At 37.1% G+C, this 25,073-nt stretch overlaps 1 protein-coding gene across 1 annotated transcript; it reads right to left on the bottom strand.

Moving 5' to 3' along the window:
* Positions 1–2,867: 2,867 nt before the first annotated feature.
* On the bottom strand, positions 2,868–23,244 carry MED30 (mediator complex subunit 30). The gene is made up of 4 exons (XM_007075573.3): positions 22,909–23,244; positions 15,224–15,382; positions 13,208–13,312; positions 2,868–3,245 (listed from the first exon to the last, which is right to left on the bottom strand). Exons 1-4 carry the CDS (start codon positions 23,083–23,085, stop codon positions 3,150–3,152), a joined length of 537 nt encoding a protein of 178 aa, XP_007075635.2. The 5' UTR covers positions 23,086–23,244; the 3' UTR covers positions 2,868–3,149.
* Between the last annotated feature and the right edge of the window lie 1,829 nt (positions 23,245–25,073).

Below are 25,073 nucleotides of genomic sequence, written 5' to 3'. Positions count from 1 at the left end.
GACTAACCAAGGTCTGACAATATCACACTGTCCTTAATTAGAGCAGCTATAAAGGAAGATGTCAACATAAAAGTCCACAAATTCAGAAAACATTTTAAGTTTTCTCATGATTGTGAATAATCCATTTGATTTTCTGTAAACTCTTCTTGGGTTTTTGAGAGTTGCTTCACTCATTATTTAAGGTAGTGGTAGAACGAAGGAAGAGCAGGCATCAGTGGACTGTGTTTGCTGTTGTTTGTTTTTCTTGCAAATTTTCCTAATTGGTGCCCCTTCACCCCCCCTCCCCCCCATATTTGTTCCCCACTCAATGACTTTTCTATGACTCTCACACTCAATTCCTGGCTGCAGAGATGGGCTCATAACCTGGGTCAGTCTAATCATGGTACCCACATATGCAACAGTTGGTCCAAAGGTTGGTTATATGGCTCCAAGCTGTGCTAATCAGGGTCCACTAGAGTTCTCCACTTAGAGAAGTGGCCCAGCCTTGGGGGTCAGGGTACAAACATGTGAAGATGGAGAACCATCTTTCCATTTGGAGAAAGCCTACCTGCCGTAGAAAGAATGGAGCAGAGAGCCAGCAGAAATTACAGAGGCACCAAGAACCCTGGGACATTGAATCTGGGCTCTAATTCTTGAAGCCTGAGTTCCTGCAGATTTTTTTTTTTTTTTTTTCCACACAGAAACTAATAAATCCCTTTTGGCCCAAGCCATCTTGAATTGGGTTTCTAACATTTGCAACTAAAATTCTAACACAGATCAACAAATGCCACCTATCCTTTTGTAGACAAGAAAACTGAGATTAATGTGCCCAAGGCCATCTATCACAACTGAACTGCCCTCCTGGCTCTTTGGTCTACCTATTGGCTTACTCTCCCTCAAGAAAAAGCTAGAACTTTCAGGATTAGTGGGGTCTGTGTGTTTAATAACCCCCAACCTATTCATAATTGGTCCCAAGTAGATCTGTGCATAACTGGATAAACCGGCATCAGTTCTGAGGGCTGAAAGCACACTCTCCGAATTTGGGCCACAGTTCTGTAGCTGAGTGTAGCTACACTGACTTTTGCTCCACAGTAGAGCTACTGTCTATAGAACCAAGGCCCTAAAGACATGATTTCCACATTCGTTCCAAGAGCTGAGTTTGTGGCACCTTGAATGATACAAGGAATTGAGTGTGATGGTTTAAACAGTTTAAAACAATTTTTATAGGGGTGCCTGAGTGGCTCCGTCAGTTAAACATCTGACTTGATTTTGGCTCAGGTCCTGATCTCATGGTTTCTAGGATCAAGCCGTGTTGGGCTGTGTGTTGACAGCACTGAGCCTACTTGGGATTCTCTCTCTCCCTCTCTCTGCCCCTCCCCCCCACCCCGCGCGCACGCGCGCACTCACACACAGTCTCTCAAAAATAAACATTAAAAAAACACTATTTTTATAACTGTTTATTAGTGAATACTCGAACACTAAATTTGCAACCATAATCAGCAATCTACCATGCAAAGGATGTATTTATTATTAGTAAACATCTGTAAAAACCTTGCATGTCCAATTGGTGATAGGCTAAATAAAATATATTACCCTTAGATACTACAGATTTCTGAGGTAGATTGAATTATCGGTCCTAGTTCTTGTCCTTGTCCTAGCTTCATATGCCTTTACTTCTGCTTGAAACTGCAGTGCTTCCCAGTGTGGGCAGTTAACTCCCCATCTAACATTGGGCTTGCTCAGGAGAACTGGTTTGGTAAGTGTGAGTTAGAGGGTCTGGAGAGGCCCACACACAGTTAGGCTTGTCTTCTTGTGCGTCTGCCACTTGGTATAGGTGGGAGTTTATAGAACTTAAAATGAAATGTCACCTATTTTTTGAATAGGCAGTATTTGCATGATATAAAATTTCAAAGGAACCAAGGGGTACACAGTGAAAAGTAAGCATCTTCCTCAACTGTCCAGATTCCTTCCCCAGAGGAAGCTTGTGTAACCTTCCAGAGAAACTTCATCCATATACAAGAGAAGTTGAGTAGCAGTATTACTGAGTCAGAAGCAAGTAAGATAGATAGGGGCTTCTGGATTAGTCTGAGAATCTGAATCTCATATTTGAGAGTACACTATAATCTGAGAGATGTGCTCCTGTAGGCAGACCTATGAAGGACTTAGTGTGGACTGACCACCAATCTATAGAAGCACTTGTCACATAGAGCTATCTCATTTAAAACTCCTAAAAATTTACTGTTTCCAAAAGGCCCTCAAGGTTACTTTAGGCTATATCTGAAGAATGAGGTAGGGTGTTGCCTCTTGGGCTAAAGCAGGTAGCAAATAAGCACATAGTTGTGATTTCAATTTGTGCCAGACTCAAATTATTTGGTTCTCTCTGGTTAGACATAGATCATTCCAAGTAAGACCCAACACTTAAAGCACACATTAAAAGTAATTTTCATCAATTTACAGCAATATACAAGTTAATTATTTCCTCATTTTAACCTGTTTGGGAGGGGCATCTGGGTGGCTCAGTCAGTTGAGCATCTGACTTAGGCTCGCTCAGGTCATGATCTCACAGTTTGTGGGTTCAAGACCCATGTCAGGCTCTGTGCTGACAGCTCAGAGCCTGGAACCTGCTTCAGATTCTGTGTCTCCCTCTCTCTCTGCTCCTCCCCCATTCGTGTTCTCGCTCTCTCTCTCTCTCTCTCTCTCTCAAAAATAAACATTAAAACATTTAAAAAAAATTAACTTGAGACTCGAAAAAAAATTAAGCTGAAATGGTGACTTACAAGTTTAATTAGTTTGTACTACAGATAAGACAGTACTTGATATTTCCATATGCAAAAATGTTTAAACCTTTACTCCTAAAAGGGTAATAAAATGGGCAAAACCACCACTGATCAAGTTGAAAATTTATTTACAAAACTTATTTTGCTTAAAAAACTCCTGAAGATTAACCAAAACATAAACCCTATCAAAGTTTATTACAATAATTATTCACAGAATCAATAGCTTAAAAAAAAACTGCCAATGAATACTTTAATGTAAAACCGCAATGTAAAAATAGGAACTTTAATTCTAGTGAGTAGAATAAAAGCAGATAAATAATCTTCTTCAAAGGGAAAAAATACTTGAGGGAAAAAAACAGCATAACGTGTAAAGCAGGAAATTTAAATATCAGTTTAGTTCCGCATTGCCAACATGGCATTTATATCCCAGATGAGATTTCGTAATTGATCCATAATTTGCTTCAGCTGTTGATTCTTCTGTTTGAGTTTCTGTAGAAACAAAAGAATTTATCAAAAATGTTTCATGAATTATAGACCATGAAGTGAGAAGATTAACATGTCAAAAGTTAGAACTCTAATGACCCAGACAGAAATAAGCTTAAATACTTCCTTCATGCAGAAAAGGTCTCTATCTTTTCTGGCCACATATATTCTCTGAAAGGCATAATGAATTCTAATTCAGCCCACAGAGGCCTCTGGTTCCACCCCTGTGCCTCCCTTTCTGCCTCCATTCTCAATCAAAGAAACTAAGCTAAACGTTTAATTGTTATAAAACCTAAGATACAGGTTTTCTAAGATGCAGTGTAGCCTAATGTCAAGAGTATAACCTCTAGAGCCAGAATCTCTTGGGTTCATGCTCCTCTCCTTCACTAACTAAATATATGACGTTGGCCCAATTACTTAAACTCTCTGTGCCTCAGTTTCCACATCAGAAGAACAGGGATAAATTTGAACCTACCTCCTAAGAGTTATTATGAGGATTAAAAGATTTGATTCACATAAATGTTAAAATTAGGGCTGGCATATAAGTAAGCACTCAACAAATGTTCCTCGTAGGCACTGAACATAAAAAACCGTGAATACAGGAAATAAAGTTTAATGCAAATACAATGCCTGATGCAACTGGTCTTTGAAAAATGTGGCAGAAGCCACTCCTTGCCCACAGCAGGAATTGCAATCTGCTTCTGCTTCTGAAAACTGAAGACCAATTGGCACAGTCTCTGATGTAATCTTGTTCACAGCTAAGATCTGCAGGATGCCCTCCCTGAACGCACACAGCTCTGAATCTCCATATCTGGGTTTCTACCAGACCACGGTTTATAAACTTGTCTGTAAGCACTTCCTTCAAATCCCATGTGGCAAATGTCTGCTGAGGTAAAACAAAATAGAGAACTTCTGGTCAAAGTACTTACTAGTTATTATAATAATAATCGTTACTATTCAGTGACCTTTTAGAACCTTACATTAGGAAATAATATCTTTAATTAGATAATTTTAAAGCTACTATATTAAAATACCTCCAGATAAAGCAGTACATTCATTATAAAGAGGTCTAAAAATCTTAATTTTGATTTCATTAAAAAGCAAACTAGGATTAAGTTATCCTATTTTATCTAGAGTCAGAGAGCAGGAAGAAGCTAAAAGGGAGGAACAGGAAACTCTTACTGGAAAACAGAAAACAATGCACATAGGTTTGAATGTTTAATATTAAATTTAATTCACATTTGAGGAGAGAACACAACACAGATAAAAACAGGATATACAGTACACAGGGCATGTGTACAGTATGCAGTCTCATGAAGCTCACGTTAACACTGTTTTTGGGAAAAAGATACTGTTAGCATTTTAACTACTCAGTCTCCTTAGCTTTCAGATTGGCCCATCTTCTAGTTCTGTTGTCACAAGTATGTGGCAGTTATTGAAGCAACTGTGCATAGAATCTAATCAAATGGACCCAGATAATTGGGTGGAATGATGGGTGACCAGATGGCGGGTACCAGGCCCGTAAAGTATTTTCCATCCTAGAGATCAAGAAACAGGTACTTCTGCCGGCCATCAAGGGGATCAGCAAGCAGAGGGACACAGGAGTAAAGGTGCTCTACTGTATACTGGGAGGTGGGGGGGAAACCTCAGGCCCAGTTCTAACTTTGCCCCTAACTTGATATTTCATCTCAGAAAAATTCCTCCTCAGTTTTCTTATGAGATGGCATCCTAGAATGGACGAGGACCCTGCCAGTTCTATCTGTACACCCATATCTGGGAGCACAGTCAGTTACATAGACACCTGTGATGAAAGCCAGTGAGTTTAGTTGAGTGAACTAATTGCTGGCTTCAAAATGGTTCAGAGTCCGCTGCCATCCCCACGGAGCCATTGCTCACTCCCCCAGCCATGAGAGGCTGCCATTCCCACAACTACCCTCTCTAATTTTTCAGGGACAGTGCAAAAGAGCTACTGAGTAAGAATAAAAGGAACAGAAAGAAGGCAAGTTGATGTTAAAAAAAAAAAAAAACAAACTCATTTGAATTAGTACCTTCTGACATATCTTGGATATGATTACTTTTAAAAGTTTCAGAACTTTTCTTTGGAATGGAATTCTGAGCCTGTAACACATTCTGTTCTGTATTTACTGAGGATATGTTATGTACAAAGCTCCAGGTCAGGCATTGTAAAGGGAGAAAAATGAATAAGGAATAGTTTCTGCCTTGAAGAAATCCTGCATCAAGGAGGAAGAAAATAATGTCCAAGTGACTAGGCTGGTAGCCTGGGAAGGCAGAGGCTGTGTGACCCCAGAAGACAGAGACCCTACTTCTGACTGGTGGGGCAGCAAACAAGGGGTCCAGAAAACTGGTAGTGAGCAGAGTATTAGGAGGAGGAACTTGGGCTTGGTAGTAGGGGCCCATTAAAGTTCTGGAAGAAAAAATATGGTTAAAACTTGAATGAAAAAGGTTAACTAGACAGATGTGGGAGATGGATTCTCCTGAATAATTTCAATGGTGACAAATCTGTGCCCATGGAAAAGAAGAAAGAGGAACGATTTAAATTTTAAAAACAACTGAAAACCATTCAAAGGCCAAGCTTGGTGAAACAAGCTCAGTGATCAAATTTTCAGTATAAATTAAGGAGTGACTGGAAGTAATAAAATTATATTCTTGAGTCGTTAAAAATACACTTTAAAATCAATATCAAAACAGGTCCAATGGCTCCCACAGTGGGTGCATCACTGGCATAAATGCGTAACTTAGCAGTAAGACTACTTTCAAAGAATATTCCTTTGGAAATACAAATTCTTTTTTTTTTTTTTTTTTAAAGTTTATTCATTTTTGAGAGAAAGAGATAGAGCATGAGTAGTGGAGGGGCAGAAAGAGAGAGGGAGACACAGAATCCGAAGCAGGCTCCAGGCTCCGAGCTGTCAGCACAGAGCCCGACGCGGGGCTTGAACTCACAAACCACGAGATCATGACCTGAGCCAAAGTCAGACGCTTAACCGACTGAGCCACCCAGGTGCCCCTGGAAATACAAATTCTAATGTACTTGTCTAAAAAAATTTTGCCTCATTCTTCAAAAATGGACCCAGATAACTGGGTGAAATGATGGATGACTTAAGAAATAAAGAGAACTAAAAAAATGTAGGGTTTTCTCAAGGTAATATTCAACTCTAGGTAACTGTAATTAAAAAAATATATATGGTATATTTTAAGGCACTTGGAAAACTTTTCTCAAAGATGCCACAAAGTTTTAAATTAAAAATAATTAGCAAAGAAAAATATCTAGAGCCAAAACACATCATGAAACTATCAACAGCAAAGCTGACAGTTATGCTTATGAGTGGTTAAACTGTAAATAAATTTTCATGACATGATACAGGATTTAATATATACAGTCTTGCCCGGATTGATTTTAACAGAGGTTGACAGCTGCTATTATCAAAATCCATCAGCTGTGCCTAACTTGTTACATTAACAGGTGAATGTGTAAGTAGAGCAGACACTTAAAAATATGTTTATGTTAAGTCATACCATGTAATTTAATATTCACATAAAGGTTGTGACCACTGGTCAAAAAATGCTTTAATTTCTAAATGCATGGACTCAATGATATGTCAACCCTGTAAAAACTACCCACTCTTTCATTTTTCCATCAATAAAATAGTTTAAGCAAAATAGAACTCATTCTGATGTCCTTAAAACATATAGTCTCAAACAGGTGTTCAGTCTTTACTTGGGTTATTAGGGATTATGGAGTCTAGAATGCACAAAGAGAAAATAAAAAGTATTTAAATAAGCCAAACATCTGACTATTGAAACTAGACCATCCTGTCATCTCATGATTTATATCAAACACTAATTATAAAATTTTGTGTTGCCAAATTTCATGGCCTATGGTAGGTACTGGTGGTATATACATTGTCAGAAGCCAGGCAGACCATATATTAAATAGTAAACATACCAGTAATGTGGTGTTCTGTACAATTTTAAGTATACAAAGATATAGTAGTATTTTGAAAATGACTGAATGAGAGTTCACTGAGGGGTACTAAAGCTTATTTTACATAGCTTATTTACAGTAAAAGGAAAATATACATTGTAATTAATTTTGAATAATTTTAATTGAATGCCAAGAATATTTTATTACTGATTAGGTCCATAAAGCAACTTAATCATTTAATATAAGCAAATACCAATGTATTAAAAATATGATCTGGTATATATTTATGTTTTTATTTAAGTTCCAGTTATTTTTGTAAATCTCTGTCACAACAAATGGGTACATGAAAGGGTGCTGCTTTGCTTCCATTAGAGTCTTCTGTCCTCAGAGAAGACACCTAACCACTTGCATGAAATATGCATGGTGCCAGGCAACACATCTGACTGATTCGTGGCAGAAACTCCACACTTAGAATGACGGCTGGCACAGAGCAGGGACCAAAATATAGGAGTATTTTAATATTCAATAAAAAACCCCAAAAAGCCAAAGAAAAATCTTTCTAAATCCTAGAGGAGAAAAAATAAACAAACAAAAATTCCCTAGCAATCATTTTGAAGCTTGTTCTGTTTCTGTTTTCCAGTTAAATCTGGTATGTTGGTATTTCAAAACAAAAAGAGATACAGCCATTATTAAAAATTATTCATTTTAGTAGTCTAAGATAAATTACTTTGATGTGTGTTACTAGCTAAGATTGCTGTGAACCTTAAGCTCTACTACTATCACCTAATAATAAAAATTTTACATAACAGCAAAGAGAATAGATAAAAATAATAGACAAAAGGCATGTAAAATTTTAAGTTTATGAATATAGTTTATAAGTAGTTGAAAAAACAAATCAAAGAATTTAAAGTATTTTTTAGTAGCATCTATATGATCACAAAATTAGATCAGGGCAACATTTTACCATCTGTAGGTAGCTATTAAAAAAAATTCTTTGGGGCACCCAGATGGCTTAGTCACTTAAGCATCCCACTTCAGTTCAGGCTGTGATCTTGCAGTTTGTGAGTTTGAGTCCCACATCAGGCTCTCTGCTGTCAGTGTAGAGCCTACTTCAGATCCTCTGTCGTCCACCCCTCACCTCACCCCTCCCCTGCTCGCTCTATTCTCTCTCTCAAAAATAAACATTTGAAAAAAAATTCTTAAAAAAAAATGATATTCTTCACAGAAACACTCAGGTGTGTGTGCCATCAAGGCAGAAAAATATATCCATTCATCACAAGCTTAGTGTTATAAAGATTTTCAATTACGGGAGCCTGGGTGGCTCAGTCAGTTAAATGTCTGACTCTTGATTTTGGCTCAGGTCATGATCTTACAGTTTGTGAGTTCGAGCCCCATGCCAGGCTTTGTGCTGATAGCGCGGAGCCTGCTTGGGATTCTCTCTCTCCTTTTTGCTCCGCCCCTCCCCTGCTAGCTCTCTCTCTCAAAAATAAATAAACATTAAAAATTTTTTCAATTATACATTTTAATCTTGTATTCTAGAAGCGAAGTATAAAGTTGAATGAAATTGGAAGAAAAGAATAAATAAAATAACGTTAGTAGCACTAATTATACGTAACTTTATTAATAGTCAAAATATGTGTTACATTCAATTCACACATAATGTTTTATTTCAGGAATGAATTAAAACTTTTTAGGTTAAAAAAATTCACTTTGCTTAGTTTTGGCTATTTTCTCTTCTGCCTTATTTTTTGGATTTCAGTTTGAGCTAACCAAATCTTAGTCGTCCCTCCTCCTTTTTTGTTTACACCTCTGTTTACTGCCTTATTCTCCATTCCTGTTTCAAAATATAGTAACAGTTTCTAGGAAGTAAGAGAGAGTATGAGACCATCAAATGAGATTTCCCCTGCCACTCAAGATACTTTCCCCCTAAATTCTCCTTTAAAAAATAGCTCCTATAGAAATCTAGGGCTAAGCCTTAAATCTGTTCAATTAAAACATCTAAACAGATTCTTTCTTCTTTGTAATAACCTTCAATATGTTAACTAAAACAAGTTTTACCCCAAAGTTAGAAGCACTTAAAACAGCAAAATCAGCATTCAAATAATTTAATCAAAGAAAGAGTTCTTAAATGCTTTAAGTATAGATAGGAACACAAAACTTGAAATATGGGCTTTTATTCCATAAATAGACAAACCTTCAGAAATACTGTGTATCTATTTTGTGTATTGAAATAAACCTGCTGCAGATAAACACTGTGGACTAAATACCTGTGCTTATCTCTTTTTCTCAAAGCCCTAATAAAATGGCAGGAGATAAATGAAAAAAGCTATAAACCCATGTGGAGAAAAATGATCGGAAAGGAAGCAGCAGCAGATACAAGGTGGTAAAATTTAAGAGGACAAGTAGAAGGGGAGTGGTAAATGACTTAGGAGGAAACTACAGTACAGGTGGATGCAGGGATGATGCCGCTGAGAGCAGGGAGACTGCTCCTCCATGGAGACTGGAGATGGGTGCCATGGAAACTGCACCAGGTGAGGCCTGGGGATGAAAACTGGAGGAACAGCTCAAAGAGCTCCAGGGACTACCAAGAGCCGCACGTGCTCACTCCCACTCCTTACAAACAGGTGACTGAGTACCCTCTCCCTGTGCCCTGTCCCACCTCTAAGGATCAGGAGGTTTATTTTTTATGAAACTGAACCACAACAGCTGTGGATTTAGTCCTACCAGCACAGCAGAATGCAAGAGGACAAGAGCATATCTATGTAGGACACTGGAAGATTCTTCTCTGAAGAAACTGAACAGACTTAAAAAAAAAAGCCTCAGAAAATGATTGTTGGGGATCCCCCAAAGAGAACACCTATCTTGACATGAAGTCCACTCACAAAGCCTATTATTAGCTTTCTAGAGCCTCATTCTTAAAATATAAATGGCTCATGAGTAAACATCAGATGTTCACCAGATCTTTTAGAGCCTCAATTTAGAAAGACAACAAAATGAAATAGATAGCAGTTGCAAACTCTTGACACATGACCTGGTTTTGTACGGCCTGTGAGCTAAGGATGGTTTTTATATCACAGCAAAGATCATGAATGTCTCACAAAGCCTAAAATATTTATTATCTGGTCCTTTAAAGTTTGCCAAACCCTATCTGAGAAGATTATGGAAGAATACCTTCAAATTTCTGAGGGAAATTAATTTACAACATAGAATTTTTATAGCCAGCCGAACTATCAAGTGGACAGCTATGGGAAGACTAAAACTTAAGTCCCTGCATTCGTTCTGAAGAAGCCACTGATATTTGAACCTAACCAACAAGGTAGTAAACCAAGAGAAAGGAAGACAGGAGACTGAGAGAACAGTGAAGCCAACAGAAGGGGTGAAGGAAGCCCCAGGACAATGCTAAACAGCAGGCCTAGACAGCATTCAATCCAGACCTTGCAAGATGATGAGAGGATTTGGGTAGGGGTGGGGGGAAAGAACCAATAAATTTCCTGATAATTTTGACTCTGTGGAAAGTTGGAAAACAGTACTGAGATGCTGCTACAGATGCATAAAGAACTAACCAAAAATTTTAAAAAATTACTTATTAACCTGGAGGCTAGTTATTAACTCCAGATGGACAAAAAATTGTTCAAGAAAAGGACACTAGTTTAATATGTGGCTAAGGAATAAACAATATTTATGTGCCTTAATAATACACAGAATATTTTCTGAGCCTCAATTATAACTGTATTGGAAACATTGGGGTAAGGAAAGTATGTAGGTGGGTCCATGAGAGGGAGAGACTGGAAGAAAGCTAAATCCTCAACTGGGGAAAGAAATTTTTTTATATATCTTATCCTTTGTATCAATCATATCCTTCTCTTAAAATTCACAAAATTCTAAATCAATAGCTAATAAGATTTTTTGGATTATATACTGTCAAAGTATTACTGTATTCCGATTATATAAAAGACCTTTTTAAAAAAATCAAGTGTTACTTCTAAGCCATCAAATTAGAAAAAAAAAAGAAGAGGAACTCAGAGAAATGAAAAGTGAAATGAAACCTATATTAAGAAAGATTATATTTTAATTTACACAGCCTTCTTTTTTTCTCTAAAATACATAAAATCTTCTATGGTAGAGAACAAACTCTATGTCACACGTAGTAGTCTGAAATCAAAGTTACCACTATAATGCTATTTTGTTTATGTGCATAATCCATTGTATTTTATTTAAAAAGGCTTATTCCAGGAAAAAGTAACAGAGCACATCTATTGTGAATTAATGCATAGATTATCAACAGAAACATGTAACACTTCTTTTTTTTTATTTAAAAAAAAATTTTTTTTAAGTGTTTATTTATTTTTGAGACAATGCAAGACACTGAGTGCAAGCAGGGGAGGGGCAGGCAGAGGGAGATACAGAATCTGAAGCAGGCTCCAGGCTCTGAGCTGTCAGCCCAGAGCCCGACGTGGAGCTCGAACTCATGAACCGTGAGATCATGACCTGAGCCAAAGTCGGATGCTTAACTGACTGAGCCACTCAGGTGCCCCAAAACATATTTCTTAATAAATGAATGCCTCATATCTCTACCAAACACCATTTGTTCTTCAAAATATAAATTAGAAGTTCCTAATCACCTCCTCACCCCCTACAGATTTCCTACTGTATGTTCTTTATGCTCATTCATTACTATCAAATTTTCTTGAAATCTTCTTAATCTGTATTTCTCCTTTTATGAAAAAAATGAAAACTTTGTAAAATCCAGCTTTTTCCTTTCTCCTGGTTTTGATATACATTTTTCTCTTAATTTTCCAATATTTTGTTTTTCAGGTCTTATTTTCAACTCTGAAATTAATTTTGACATATGGCATAATGTAAAAGCTAGCTAACTTCCCCTAAAGCTTCTATTTTTAAAGAAAAATTTTCCAAACAATCCCTCTTCTGTCATAATAAATTCTCATATGTAATAAGAAGACTATTTTTTCTGGCTATTTTACTAATCTGTCTCATACCAGTATTTCACAATTTTTTTTTTTATAATATTCTCCATACTGTGTTTTAATTTTTGAAGCAAAGAGATCTGTTTCATTACTCTTTGAGAATTTTCCTTGATGTTTTAGTTTGTTTGCAAGAAAAAATTCCAATTTGGATTTTATTTGGATTTGTTTTTTCATTGGTATTGCACTAAAATCTTATTATTTTGTGTACTTTTAAGAGAATTCACACTCAATACTGGCATTTTTAGAATATTTATTGTCCACACAAGAACTTTATGTGTTCTTTTAATTATTCAAAACTTCATTATGTATTTTGTATTATAATTTATTCTGAGAGAGAGAGAGAGAGAGAGAGAGAGAGAGAGAGAGCGAGCGCACAAGTGGAGGAAGGGAGGAGAGAGAGAACCCCAAGCAGACTCTGTTCTGTCAGCACACAGCCTGATGCAGGGTTCCATCTCCCAAGCCAAGAGATCATGACCTGAGCTGAGATCAAGAGTCCACTTACCCGACAGCCACCCAGGCACCCGTTTTTTATGTATCTTAACAAGTTTAGTCACATAAATCATTGAGGTAATTCCTAACTAAATATTTGTTGTTGCAAATGTGAATAGGATCTTACAATCCAATTACTTTATAGCAAGTGAGAAATCAAATAACTATGTCCTGGGTTAGGAGATTATAGGGAACGTGTTGCAAAAATTTTCTATTTGTGAATTTTTATCATTTGCTGCTCCAAATATGCCATAAGCTAGAAAGCAAGAATTCTGCCTAGAAAAGAAAAGAGTAAATGAGTTGTGACTGAATGCCCATGAAGTTTTTCTAAGAGCTTTATGGCATGAATTCTGCACTCTCTCTTTTGACTATTCAGGTGGCTTTTCTGCTTACCTTTTTAGTTCTTGGTTATACTCTTAACTAGGTTACATTTGCCACAGAAATGACTTCATGTAATTCTAGAATGCAAATTATGTCTTTGAGTTACATAGACACCCTTGTAATTTTTATCCATGATTGCAAAATATAAAATACATAGACTGATAACTCACCTTATTCACTTCAGCAATTTCTCGCCTCTCTTCACTAGCAAAACGAGGTGGGCCAGTGCGGTCCTCATTCTTTGAGCCATCTTCTTCCACATATGGAATCAGTTGCTGAGAATGAGAGACAAGAGTTAAAAGTTAAAAACATGATATGAATTTTCCAATTACATGGGTTTACAAAATGTCTCTGATTAAGGTTAGTTTGTATGCTTTTCTTTTAATGGTATATAAATAAATTTCAATTCAGGTGATAGCCTAAAATAACAGCATTAGAAGTTTATCATTTCAGTGCCTTCTAACACATTAGCTTTTCAGGTTTCTTTTGCAAAACAGCCCTTATAACATTACATTAACTGTTGCTTACAATTAAATAATACCCTATCCATCCAATCAGCAAATACTGAGTTCCCAGACACTGGGTGAGATACTACAAAAATAATGACAAGTAAGGTGTGATCCCTGCCCCTAACAAATGTATAGTCCATTGAGATAGAACAGAGTTTCTTTCATCTATACTAGAAAGAAAGGAACTTCATGGATGTGCATTATATAAATGTCATTTACTTTGCTATCTAGAACTTCAGCGTCTATGTAGATTTCTAGATGTCTTAACTGGTTGGGAGAAAGATATTTTGTAGGAGAAAAAATTATACAGCAATGAAACATCAGAATTAATAATGAAACATGTATGGTTTATGATAAGGTTTATTTGATGAAGGCCCTCATAAATGTGACAGAGACTTCAGGAATCATTTAGTCTTTTCCATCTTACATTAACAATGTAGGAACAGCCAGAGGTGAACACATGGTACAACCAGGAGTCATCTGGCCAAACTTCAAATTCTTGGGACAGATATAAACTTATCCACATCCACAACCACTCTGTCTTCCTTTCCTCTCCCAATGCAGAATTGTCCTCCCTCCTGAAGATGATTAATTTCTATTCCTGTGCTCTCATTTCTTCACCCTCCCCCGAGTCTCTCTCCCTACTGCTTTCTTGCTTTATAATCTAAACATGTCTGGTCTCTCTCATTTAAAGGCTTTTTTCCTTTCCTTTCCCCCAAACCCTTGATGCCAACCATCCTTCCATCTACTGTTTTTCTCTCTTTTTATCTAAGCGTTTTGAAGATGAATGTCTACTTGTTGGCTCCAGTTCCTTATTTCCCGTTTAATCTTCAACCCATTGCGATCTGATTTCTAATTGCTAACATCTCACTAAAGCTCTGCTCATATAGACCAATGATTTCCCTCTAGCAAAATCTACTGGAGAATTTTCATTCTCTGTTTCCCTTTGCTGCAGCATCTGACAATGTCGACCACATTTCTGATCTTTCTTCTGTATTTCTGACCACTTCTTTTCAGGCTGTTTTGCAGTTTATGCTTTTCTCTGTTCATCCTTTACATGCTGATCACTCAAAAAGGAAGCACTCAACACAAAAAAATTGTTTTCTATATGTAGTGAGAACATCCAGACCTTCCCAGCTACTTGTGTTGGCAGAGACAGAACTTGTCAACAGGAAAGGGCCACCTATAAAAATATCATATACCTAGTGAACTGAATATATCTATGACCCAAGATGAAGTTTAAGAAATATATTTTACAACTAAAGTGATTCCACTCAGCTAATCTAAATTAATAACGATGAAAACATAATCTTTCATCTGTAAAGGGCTTACATGAAAACTATTTTAAAAGGATTTTACAACACTATCTAAAATTCCTGCTAAAAAAATCATGTACTGATTTAATACAGACACCAGCAGTATTAATAAAAATTGCCATAGACCACTCTCTTCTCTAACAACAAAAGTTCACTATAAGCCTAGATGTTAAAATCTGTAAGGTATTAACATGAAAAGATAGTACTAATTCTATGCATACGTATCCTATTTTCATCTTCTCTAGTCAGAAGTAAAACCAATATAATTCAAACTCTGGAAATACCGTGCAAATAGAGAGACAGGAAAACATTACAAATGTCCTGCATCTTATATCATCCTCCCTCTACCACTAACACTTGCCTCCACTGGAATGGGATCCATCCCTCCACAATTTTCATTGCATTTGTCATAGACCAATCTCAGCTTCCTGAAGAGAATAGAAAGTTGGCGAAGGTGATCCTGTAGCTTTGCCAGCCGGTCTTGATATGTTCCAGTATGGTATGTGACACCATTTGGCAGCTTATCGAACAAAACAAAAACAAGAAAAATATGAAGTAATGACCATCGAGATTTTCTAGAAGTAAAGCTGGCAGAACAGAAATATTTTCTTAAACACTGCATAAAAGCAAACTGTTCCTCACAATCAAGTGCAAAATTTCAAGATCTGAAGAGTAATATTTGCTCATTTGTTAGCTCCTTGGCATACTGCTTTAGTGCTGTAAAACAGCACTGGAAAAAACTGCATGATAAGCGTCTCTGTCCAGCTGAAAAACTTTCCCCTCTAATATTTGAAGTATGTTAAAACTTTAAAAATAATGCCATGATTTTAATATTTCTTACTTATTTAAAAAAGGCAGCAAGCTGCTGAACTTACCTTGGAAGTTAAAAACAAAATGCAATTTAAACTGGGAAGTTAAAAACGAAAAAGCAAAAGAAAAGTACAAAATACAAAGTGAAGATCATGACTTTTCAGCAGAAGAAAGGAACAGTATACTGCTGCTATTGCAAAATGATCTCAAAATAACTAAAAGATCATTAAGATGCTCAAGGCATGCACTAAAGCATAAAGCTGTCACCAAAAGTTTTACTTTAAAAAGAAATCAACAGGAGAGAGAGATGCAAATCAATCTATACTTGAGGATCATTAATAAATTATTGCAAGTAACTGCTATGATCACAGCTCTGTCTTGGATGCTTATATATTTTTAATTCAGGACTTTTATCAAAAGAAGCCAAAAAAGTATGTATTGAAATGGTAAAATCACAGACATATGGAAATTGACTATTATTTAGAACTTATAAATAAATGTACCTTTTGTGCATTGCTGAACCTCATGAACAAGCTCTTCCTTTCTTTGTACATCAAAATACTCTGTACAGTATTTTATTTCCACAATTTGATGTGTGAAATCATCCTAACATTTGAATTAACAATACTTGTACCATGTTTTCTAGTATATGAGGTGCTTTGATTGTAAGCATTCACTCATACACTTATCTTGGGGATTGAAATGACTTAAAACCAAGACACTAACTACTACCCGATAGATAAGATTAGCTAGTCTTTCTAAACCTCAGTTTACTCTTTTTTTCTAAACAGATGAGGTAGGAATACAAAAAAAAAAAAAATGCATAGGATAGTACTTGGAGAAAAAAAGAAAACAGGATACTATCATTGCAAGTAGATAAAACCATAAACATGAAAAAAGGACTGGAAAGGCCTACAAGTAGTTGATAACAACATGTAATAGGAAGTCATCTTGAATAATTACTTCTTTTCTATCATTTCTCAATTTCCTGCAATATTATGATTTATAAGTTAAGGAGATGGATCTTCTGAAATTATCTGAAATGAGTTATTAGGATTTTCAGCAATTTTTTTTTAATGTTTATTTTGAGAGTGTGTGAGTGAGCGCAAGGTAGAAGCAGAGAAAGAGGGAGAGAGAATCCCATGGGGCGCTCAATCCCTTAGCCCTGGTATCATGATCTGAGTCAAAATCAAGAGTTGGACGCTCAACCGACTGAGCTACCCAGACGTCCCAATTTTCAAAAATTCTCAAGCATTTCAACACTCTGAGGACGATACCTCCAAGAAACGTGATAAAATATCAAAGGCTGAATCAGTCGAAACTTTTAAAGAAAAAAGGCATTACAAGTTCACCCCCAAAAAGGGCTTGAACTAAATACAATGTAGAGTTTGTCCAGAACCTTCAGTTAACAAACTTTCGTCATACTAACAAACCAGAGAACAGTCTCAGAGGCTCCCTGCTTTCCTGTTTGGGTGACAATAGGCGGTATAATGATTACATCTTGCATACAAAGCACTGTATCTTTACCTGTACCTTTATGTAGTAGGTTTAGTACTTGGCCCATATTTTCTACTTTGTGAAGACTGTAAGTTATTCACATTTATATCCCTGTGTTTAGTATAGTGCATACCCACAAAAGGTTTTAAAGTACAGTCTGAATTATTTTACTTCAATGAATTATTTTATCCATATATCTGTACTTAAAATTCACTAAGAAGTGTGTGTTATGTAAAAGAAGTAAATCCTTTCATAAAGAAAAACAAAATCCTTTTGAAATGCAAAGAGTCCCCCTCTTCAAGTATACCCACTTAACCAAGTCTGGGTATTAGTTTTCATAGACAGCATTAGATTCTCAAAGAAGGGAAGATTTAATTTCTCCAAAAAATTCTTTCACACTTTTCATGTGTCAGACAGTATTCTAAAAGCTAAGGTACAGTAGTGAACATAGGAGGCAAGGTTTCCTCTACCACAGAATATAAGTTGTAATAGTGCCTAAGATCTTTTGGTATATATCCGTAAGGTACACGTTTAGCTGAAAAGCTCATCAATAACCATCTCACTCTTGAATACTGAGGAAGATCTGTAAATATATGATCACATCCCTGGACACTAAAAAGGTGTTCAATTAAATTCAACATTCATTCTTAAATATAAAACAGTAAAAATTTCCCAGCACTATAAAATACATGTATCTTGGTTAAAAACTCAGCAGCATGATTAATGTAGAAACATTAAAAGCATCCTCACTGAAGTCAGGAACAGAACAGGATGTTTATTAAGACCACTAATACAAATAGTGAACACTATTCTGGAGGCCCTGGCCAAAGCAATTAGAAAAATAGAAAAAGTTGAAACATTAAAAAGGAAGTGGTCTAATCATCACTATATATGGATAAGATATAAATGATAAAGTGCTACTCTCAACAAAGGTAGTCAAGAAAGAGATGGGCACAAAACTAATATAGAGAAAATAGCTTTGCTTTCATTTATGAAAACAAATGAAAATGAGAAAGGAAAAAGACCCCACTTAACAATAGCAACAATAAAGATAAAATATCCAGGAACAGACTTCAAAATTTTCAAGATAAAGAAGAAAACTTAAATAGTTCACAGGACAAAATAAAAGGTATTTGTGCTCTTGGTTAGTAAGATTCAACATCACATTGATGTAAGGTCTCTCTAGGTTAAATCAACCTAATAAAATGCTAGCAGGTTTTTCTCAGAACTAATCAAGCTATTCTAAAGTACATGTGGAAAAACAAACAAGGATAGCCATGGCAATTTTGGAAATAAGATAAACAGATTATAGAGTCACAATAAATGTAAGAAAATTTGGGATTACTACATAAATGACAGGCAACCAAATGTAATAGAGCATCCAGAAATAGATTCTTTTGTATGAAGTAGCATCTGAGATCGATGGAAGAGGAAAATGAATTATTCAACCTTTTGGAAAACAAAGGGCTGGGGCCATACCTCACACTTTATAGAAGGATAAATTCCATATGGTTTAAAGTTTTAGATATAAAAATGGAAACAAAACCCAGAAGTCTTCCTGAATTTGCAGTGGGAAAGTCCTTCCTAACTAGACCTAGAACCCAAAAGCCCTAAGAGACAGACTGATAAATTCAACTACCTTAAAAAAATACATATGCAAAACTTCCATAATCAGAGCCAAAGGGCAAACAACAGACTAGGGGAAAAATACTTGCAAGTTCTATCACATAGACCAAGTTCTTCTAATACGTAAATAGCCAAATCTTATAAATTGAGGGAGAGGGTAAAAAAGACCAAAAAAAAAAAAAAACCAAAAAAAAACCCCCACAAACTAAAAAACAAAAACACACACACACAAAAAAAAACACAAAAAAGGGGGGGCAAATAATATGAACAAGCAGCTAGCAGAAAAGGAAATATGATTCATAAATGTATAAAGAGATGCTCAAACTCATTCCTCATTAAAACTAGAAGAAATATAGATTTTCATCTATCAGATGATCAAAGGTCCAAAAATATAACTCGCTATTAGTCAGAGCCCGGTTGTTGGTCTCGGTTAGCACATGGTAGCATAAGCTGGTACAATCCCCATGGAGGGCAATTCATCAAAATTTATCTAATTACAGAAGCACAGAGCCACTTCCAAGAATTCATCCTACAGGTATACTTGCACATTTATGCAGGAGGTTATTCACTGCAGCATAACAGTGAGAGATTAAAAGCAACCCAAATGCCTAGAGAATGGGATGAATAAATTACAGTCTTTCCATGAATTGTATTACTGTAAATACACCCTAAAAGGAAAAGGAGATATATTCTGTGCAGATATCAACAAATCCAAAATATACCAAATGAAAACAAGGTGCAAAGTGTTGTGTATAATATACTGTTATTTGTGCAAAAACAGGAAAAAATGAAAGAATAAATACACACATTGCTAAAATATGCAAAGAATATCTAGAGGGATACATAAGAATAATCATAAAAAGCATTAACATTTATTGCCTATGGAAAGGGGTTAGAGAGCCAGCAGACAGGGATGGGAGGGATACTGTCCATTTTAATGTCCTTTTTTTAATTTGTGAATTATGAATATATTACATATTAAATATTTTTTTCATATTTAAAGGATAACAAAACCAAAGCAATATTTTCTTATGCAGGGAAGCTTAACCTGGGACCTAGCAATCCTTGAAGAAAATTCCCCCTCAAATTTTATTCAGAATATATAGATGTGCATTTTTCTGAGAAGAGAACCCATATTTTCCCATCAAATTCTTAAGGGGCTAGTGGAGACCTAATAACCACCTCTCTAAAAACACTTAGAAATAGGGTGTGTGGGTGGCTCAGTTGGATAGGCGTCCAACTTTGGCTCAGGTCATGATCTCACGGTTTGTGGGTTTGAGCCCCACGTCGGGCTCTGTGCTGACAGCTCAGAGCCTGGAGCTTGCTTCAGACTGTGTCTCCCTCTCCTGCTCGCACTCTGTCTCTCTTTCTCAAAAATAAACACTAAAAAAATTAAAAAAATAATAATCTCAGGAGTTTGTATTTATGGTGCTTCATCCTTCTGGATTAGTAATATGGAAGGTAATTTAAAAATTTTTAAGACTAAAAACTGTATTAATAATTAGGTTACATGTAGTCCTGTTTGTTCCACTTCTTCTTCCAGCTTTTTGGAAATGAAGGATCACATTCTTGCTTCTTCTTCTGCCAATTATGACAGGTCTCAAAGTCTTACATGAGTTAAACCCCAGAATTCACAACATAAGAGGCACAAAGAAATAACAACCATAGTCCCTTACAAATTGGTTTTGAATATATGTCTACATGTAATCTAGTTATTGATAATACTTTAAAAATATTTTTTTTAAGTTTGTTTATTTTGAGAGAGAGAGAGAGGCAGCGGGGAGGGACAGAGAGAGAGGGAAAGAGAGATCATCCAAAGCAGGCTCCACACTGTCAGTGTAGAGCCGATGTGGGGCTTGAATTCACTAACTGTGAGACCATGACCTTTTGAAAGAGTTTGGTTCTTTTAGTGTAGGTCATGGGTGTGTATTATACCTCTGTTAATAATACAAAGTGTTTGACAGCAAGTTAGTATTATAAAGCAATTAGTAGGAAAAACTACCAGTTATGTGTGATGTTTGGTAAGTTCTTCTCTATTTAAGCCTCAGTTTCCTTAACTGTAACATAAGGATAAAAATACTTCTTAGAACCTTACAACAGTTTGTGTGAGCAAGGAAAATGCTTGATAAATGTTAGCTAGAAGATCTACTAGTTCTAATTCAGTACTTTGCATATAGTAGGTTAAAAATAAATATGTACGGGGCAGCTGGGTGGTTCGGTGGGTTGAGCGTCCGACTTCAGCTCAGGTCATGATCTCACGGTTCATGAGGCATCAGGCTCTGTGCTCACAGCTCAGAGCCTGGAGCCTACTTCGGATTCTGTGTCTCCCTCTCACTCTGCCTCTCTCCCACTCATGTTCTGTCTTTCTCTGCCTCTCAAAAATAAAGAAACATAATAAAAAAATTTTTTAAATAAACATTTACTAAATTCTGAGAAATCATTTAACACTGTAATCATTTTAGATATTAATCTATTAATTTTTAAATAATTACCAGATTTCATATCTTCTCTTGGATTCCCTTTGTATTGTTTTTCACACTGGCCTATTGACATGGTTAAAACATTTTCTATGAACCTGGATTACTTGTACAGTATAGAACATTACTGAATTACAGTACATTATTGAAATCAGTTGTAAGAGTCTTAGACCTGGTTTCAAATTTACCCTATCACTGACTTGCTTTGCACAAGTCACTTCACCTCTCTACCAGAAGCCTCAAAAACAAGAATGACATCCACATGACATACCAGTAAGATAAGCAAGCGTTAAAATTAAGTAGTATGTGTTAGAACAACTGGATATCCAAATGCAAAAAAAATGCATTTGGATCCTTATTTATCATGATATCCAGGAAAATAATGTGCATTACAGACCTCCATGTAAAACCTAAAACTACAAAACTTCCAGAAGAAAACACAGGGGAAAATCTTTTTCACCTTGGATTAGGCAAAGATTGTTTTCGGTGTGACGTCAAAAGTAAAATCTGTAAAGGAACAAATTGATAAATTCGATTCTATCAAAATTTAAAATGTCTCTTCAAAAGGCAATGTGAGGAGAACGAAAAGCCACAGACTGGGAGAAGGCATCTGCAAAGCAAAAAGGCATACAATAACAAGTGTTGTCAAGGATGAAGAGTAACTGGAACCCTCAAACACTGATGGGATTGTAGAAAAGTTTGAAAAGTTTCTCAAAATGTTAATAGATATTTGCCCTATTATCCAACAGTTCCACTCTAGGCATCTAACCACTTAAGAGAAATGAAACACGTGTTCACACAAACATTTGTTAGGTGAACATTCACAGTATTCTTCACAGCCAAAATGACCATCAGCAGATGAACAGATACACAAACTGTCATATATTCATACAATGGGACACTACTCAGCAATCAAAAGGAATGTACTATTGATATATCCTGAGTCATAGAAGCCAGACCAAAAACAAAACAAAAAACGACATAGTGTATGATTCTATTTATATGAAACTCTAGAAAATACAAAAGAATATATGGTGCCAGAAAGCAAATCCAAAGTTGCCTGCGGATGTAAGGCCAGAGTAAAGACTTAAACGAGGCATGAGGAAAACTTTTTGGGGTGGTGGATAATGGTTTCCTAAGTATATACACATGCCAAAACTTTAAATAAATGCATTTTATTGTATGTCAGTTATACCAAAATAAAAATGTTTAACAAAACTGGGTAGCAGAATCTGAATTCTTCAGCTCCTTAGGCCCTCTGTATTTTGTCTGAAAATGAGATGAAAGTTAAGCCAGTCTAGTGAGGTTAACAGAGTGAGAGACCCACCGTTACCCTTAAAGGTACAAGAGTTTGCCAGTAAGTAGAGAATCCGGTGGAATCTAGAAAATGAGGCTTCAATCTTCCAGAAGTCCTATCTGGAAAACATCACCATTACATCGCAGAATCCTGGGGACAGGCACATCTTTGGGGAATGCTTCTGAATACAAATGGGGCGACCCTATACTTGAGGTTTGCCCAGGGCAGCCCCGTTAACGCCCAGCGGCCTCACGTAACGACTAAGCCAGCGCCCCTCTCCTCCAAGAAGCATCCGCTCTCTCCACGCGCGGCCCGGAGCGCGCCCACCCTCCTTCCCACCTGCATGTTCCTTAGGAGCTGGAAGATCTCCATGGTGCGGTACACGATGTCCTGCACGGTCTCCTGCCCGATCCGGCAAAGCGATGCCGTGTTGACCTCCCGGGCGGCCTGCTGAGCCTGGGGCCCGCCGAAGGGCCCTGGCGCCATCCCCGACGCCGCCAACGGAGGGGTGGACATGGCGAGGCTGCGGCCTCAGGCCGATAGGGCCTGAGAGCAGGCGTCGGGGGTTCCCGTCTGCCTGGGGCTGAGCTGTTGCCGGCCTCTGCGGAAAGAGGCGCTGGTAAGACTACGGCGGCCCGATTTCAAAACAGCGGCTGGGACTTCCGCCCACCGCGACGTAACGCGTCATCTCAACGTCACGGGAACCGCCCGCTTGGTGGCCTCCTGGGAACTTACCTCGGCCTAAAGCCGGCTGGGATTGGACCGGAAGCCCGGGTGGGGCGGGACGGAGGAGTTGAGCAGCCAATCACCGGCTGTACTCCAGCCAGAGGGCGGTGCTCGTGCTGTGAGGTGGCTGAGCTTTCCCGGAGTTCTTTCCTGGAGTCTGAGCCTGTCATTAGAATTCCTGAAAAGAACTCTTATTTTGTATTAGTTTGCTTGCTGAGATTTCTCGTAACAAGTCTGTGAGGTTTGTGGTATTATCCTTTTACAGCCAGGAAGCAGACTCAGAGGGGCTAGTATATTTTGTGGAGTCGCATACCCCTTAACTGGTAACCTGCGATTTGAATTTAGAAAATGAAATTCCTGATCTTGTATGCTTCACTGTGACCGGATACGGACTCCGCATTTGCTATTGGCCCCTGCTCAGATGTTGGTTTATTCGAATAGCTTTCCCAATCACTCTAGAAAATTAACACTACACACACTCCCACACACTTAGCTACTTACTTTTCTGACTTTGGCACTGATTACAGTCCACGCTCTATATAATTTTCAGTTTACTTTTTGATTTCCCCTCACCTTATACATACGCTAGAATGCCAACTCTTAAACACAGAGACTGTGTCTATTTTATTCATTTACTGTATTCTCAGCACTTAGCGATTTGCATATAGAAAGCACTCAATAACTACATGTTGAGCGACATTATAAATGTAGGAAAAATTAAAATAAAGCCATTCTCCCATCTACCTCTTACTGCCCATTTGCAAAGGGGAGGGGGTGAGTCAAGAATGTGAAAAATGGTGATTGGCACAGAAGTTGTGCATTTTAAAAAGTATCTGAACGTTGTATTGTAAGTACTTAATAAAGGAAATAGTTACTAAAAATTACACAGGAATTATTGTAGAGATTTTAAAGATAGTGATTTACAGGTCCTTAGCGAGCAATTATGATTTCACAAATCTTTACCTCCTATATGCTGGGTACTAGGAATGGAGATAGGAGTAGTGAACAGTGAGGCAAAGCCCTGTCCTCCTGAGACAAACAGAACGCTAATTATTGTGATGAGTATTTTGAAGCAAAAGTTAAAGATTCTAATACCAAGGTGCTAGCAATTTAGGAGATCAGGAACAATCTGAAGGGAATAAGTTGGGCCCTGATGGTGAATGGAAGAGGATGCTGAACATTGGAGTCTTTTCTATGAGAGGGTCACGGGACAAGGAAGGCCAGTGGCAAGTGAAGAGGCCTCCAAATGCTTTCTAGGATCTGAAATTTAGTATGAGGATAAGGGTCAGGAAATAAGGCTGAGGACAGAGGCAAGGCATGTCAAGCAGTTTGGGCTTTATTCTGAGTGAAACAGCGAGCCATTGAAGAGTTTCAGGAGAGAGGAATAATTATCAGAAATATTCAGTTTGGAAGGCTTATTCTGGCTACTAAATGGAGAATAATGGGTATGTACTGTCTCCTTTTTCCCTCTCAAAGAAAGATAGTGATGATCTGTATTAGAGAGCTCGTACAGTGTGTAACTTTGAGTAAATATTTATAAGTGGAATCTAGAGAACTTGATGTGGATTGGATTGGAGCATGAAGGAGAGGAAGGAACTAAAGATGACACATGTTTCTGCCTTGAACAGATGGGTGATGTTTATGCCATTTACCAATAGGGTACACTGAAGAAAAAAACATGTTTCAGTGAAGTTATGACTTGTATTAGTTTCCTGTTGCTGCTCTAACAAAACCACCTACCATGGACTTAATGACTTAAAACATCAAAGGTTATTATT

This window comes from Panthera tigris, chromosome F2, assembly GCF_018350195.1.
Source record: "Panthera tigris isolate Pti1 chromosome F2, P.tigris_Pti1_mat1.1, whole genome shotgun sequence".
NCBI classification, from domain to species: domain Eukaryota; kingdom Metazoa; phylum Chordata; class Mammalia; order Carnivora; family Felidae; genus Panthera; species Panthera tigris.
The sequence above is the reverse complement of the archived record's forward strand: the minus strand, read 5'-3'. Positions and strand labels throughout refer to the sequence as shown.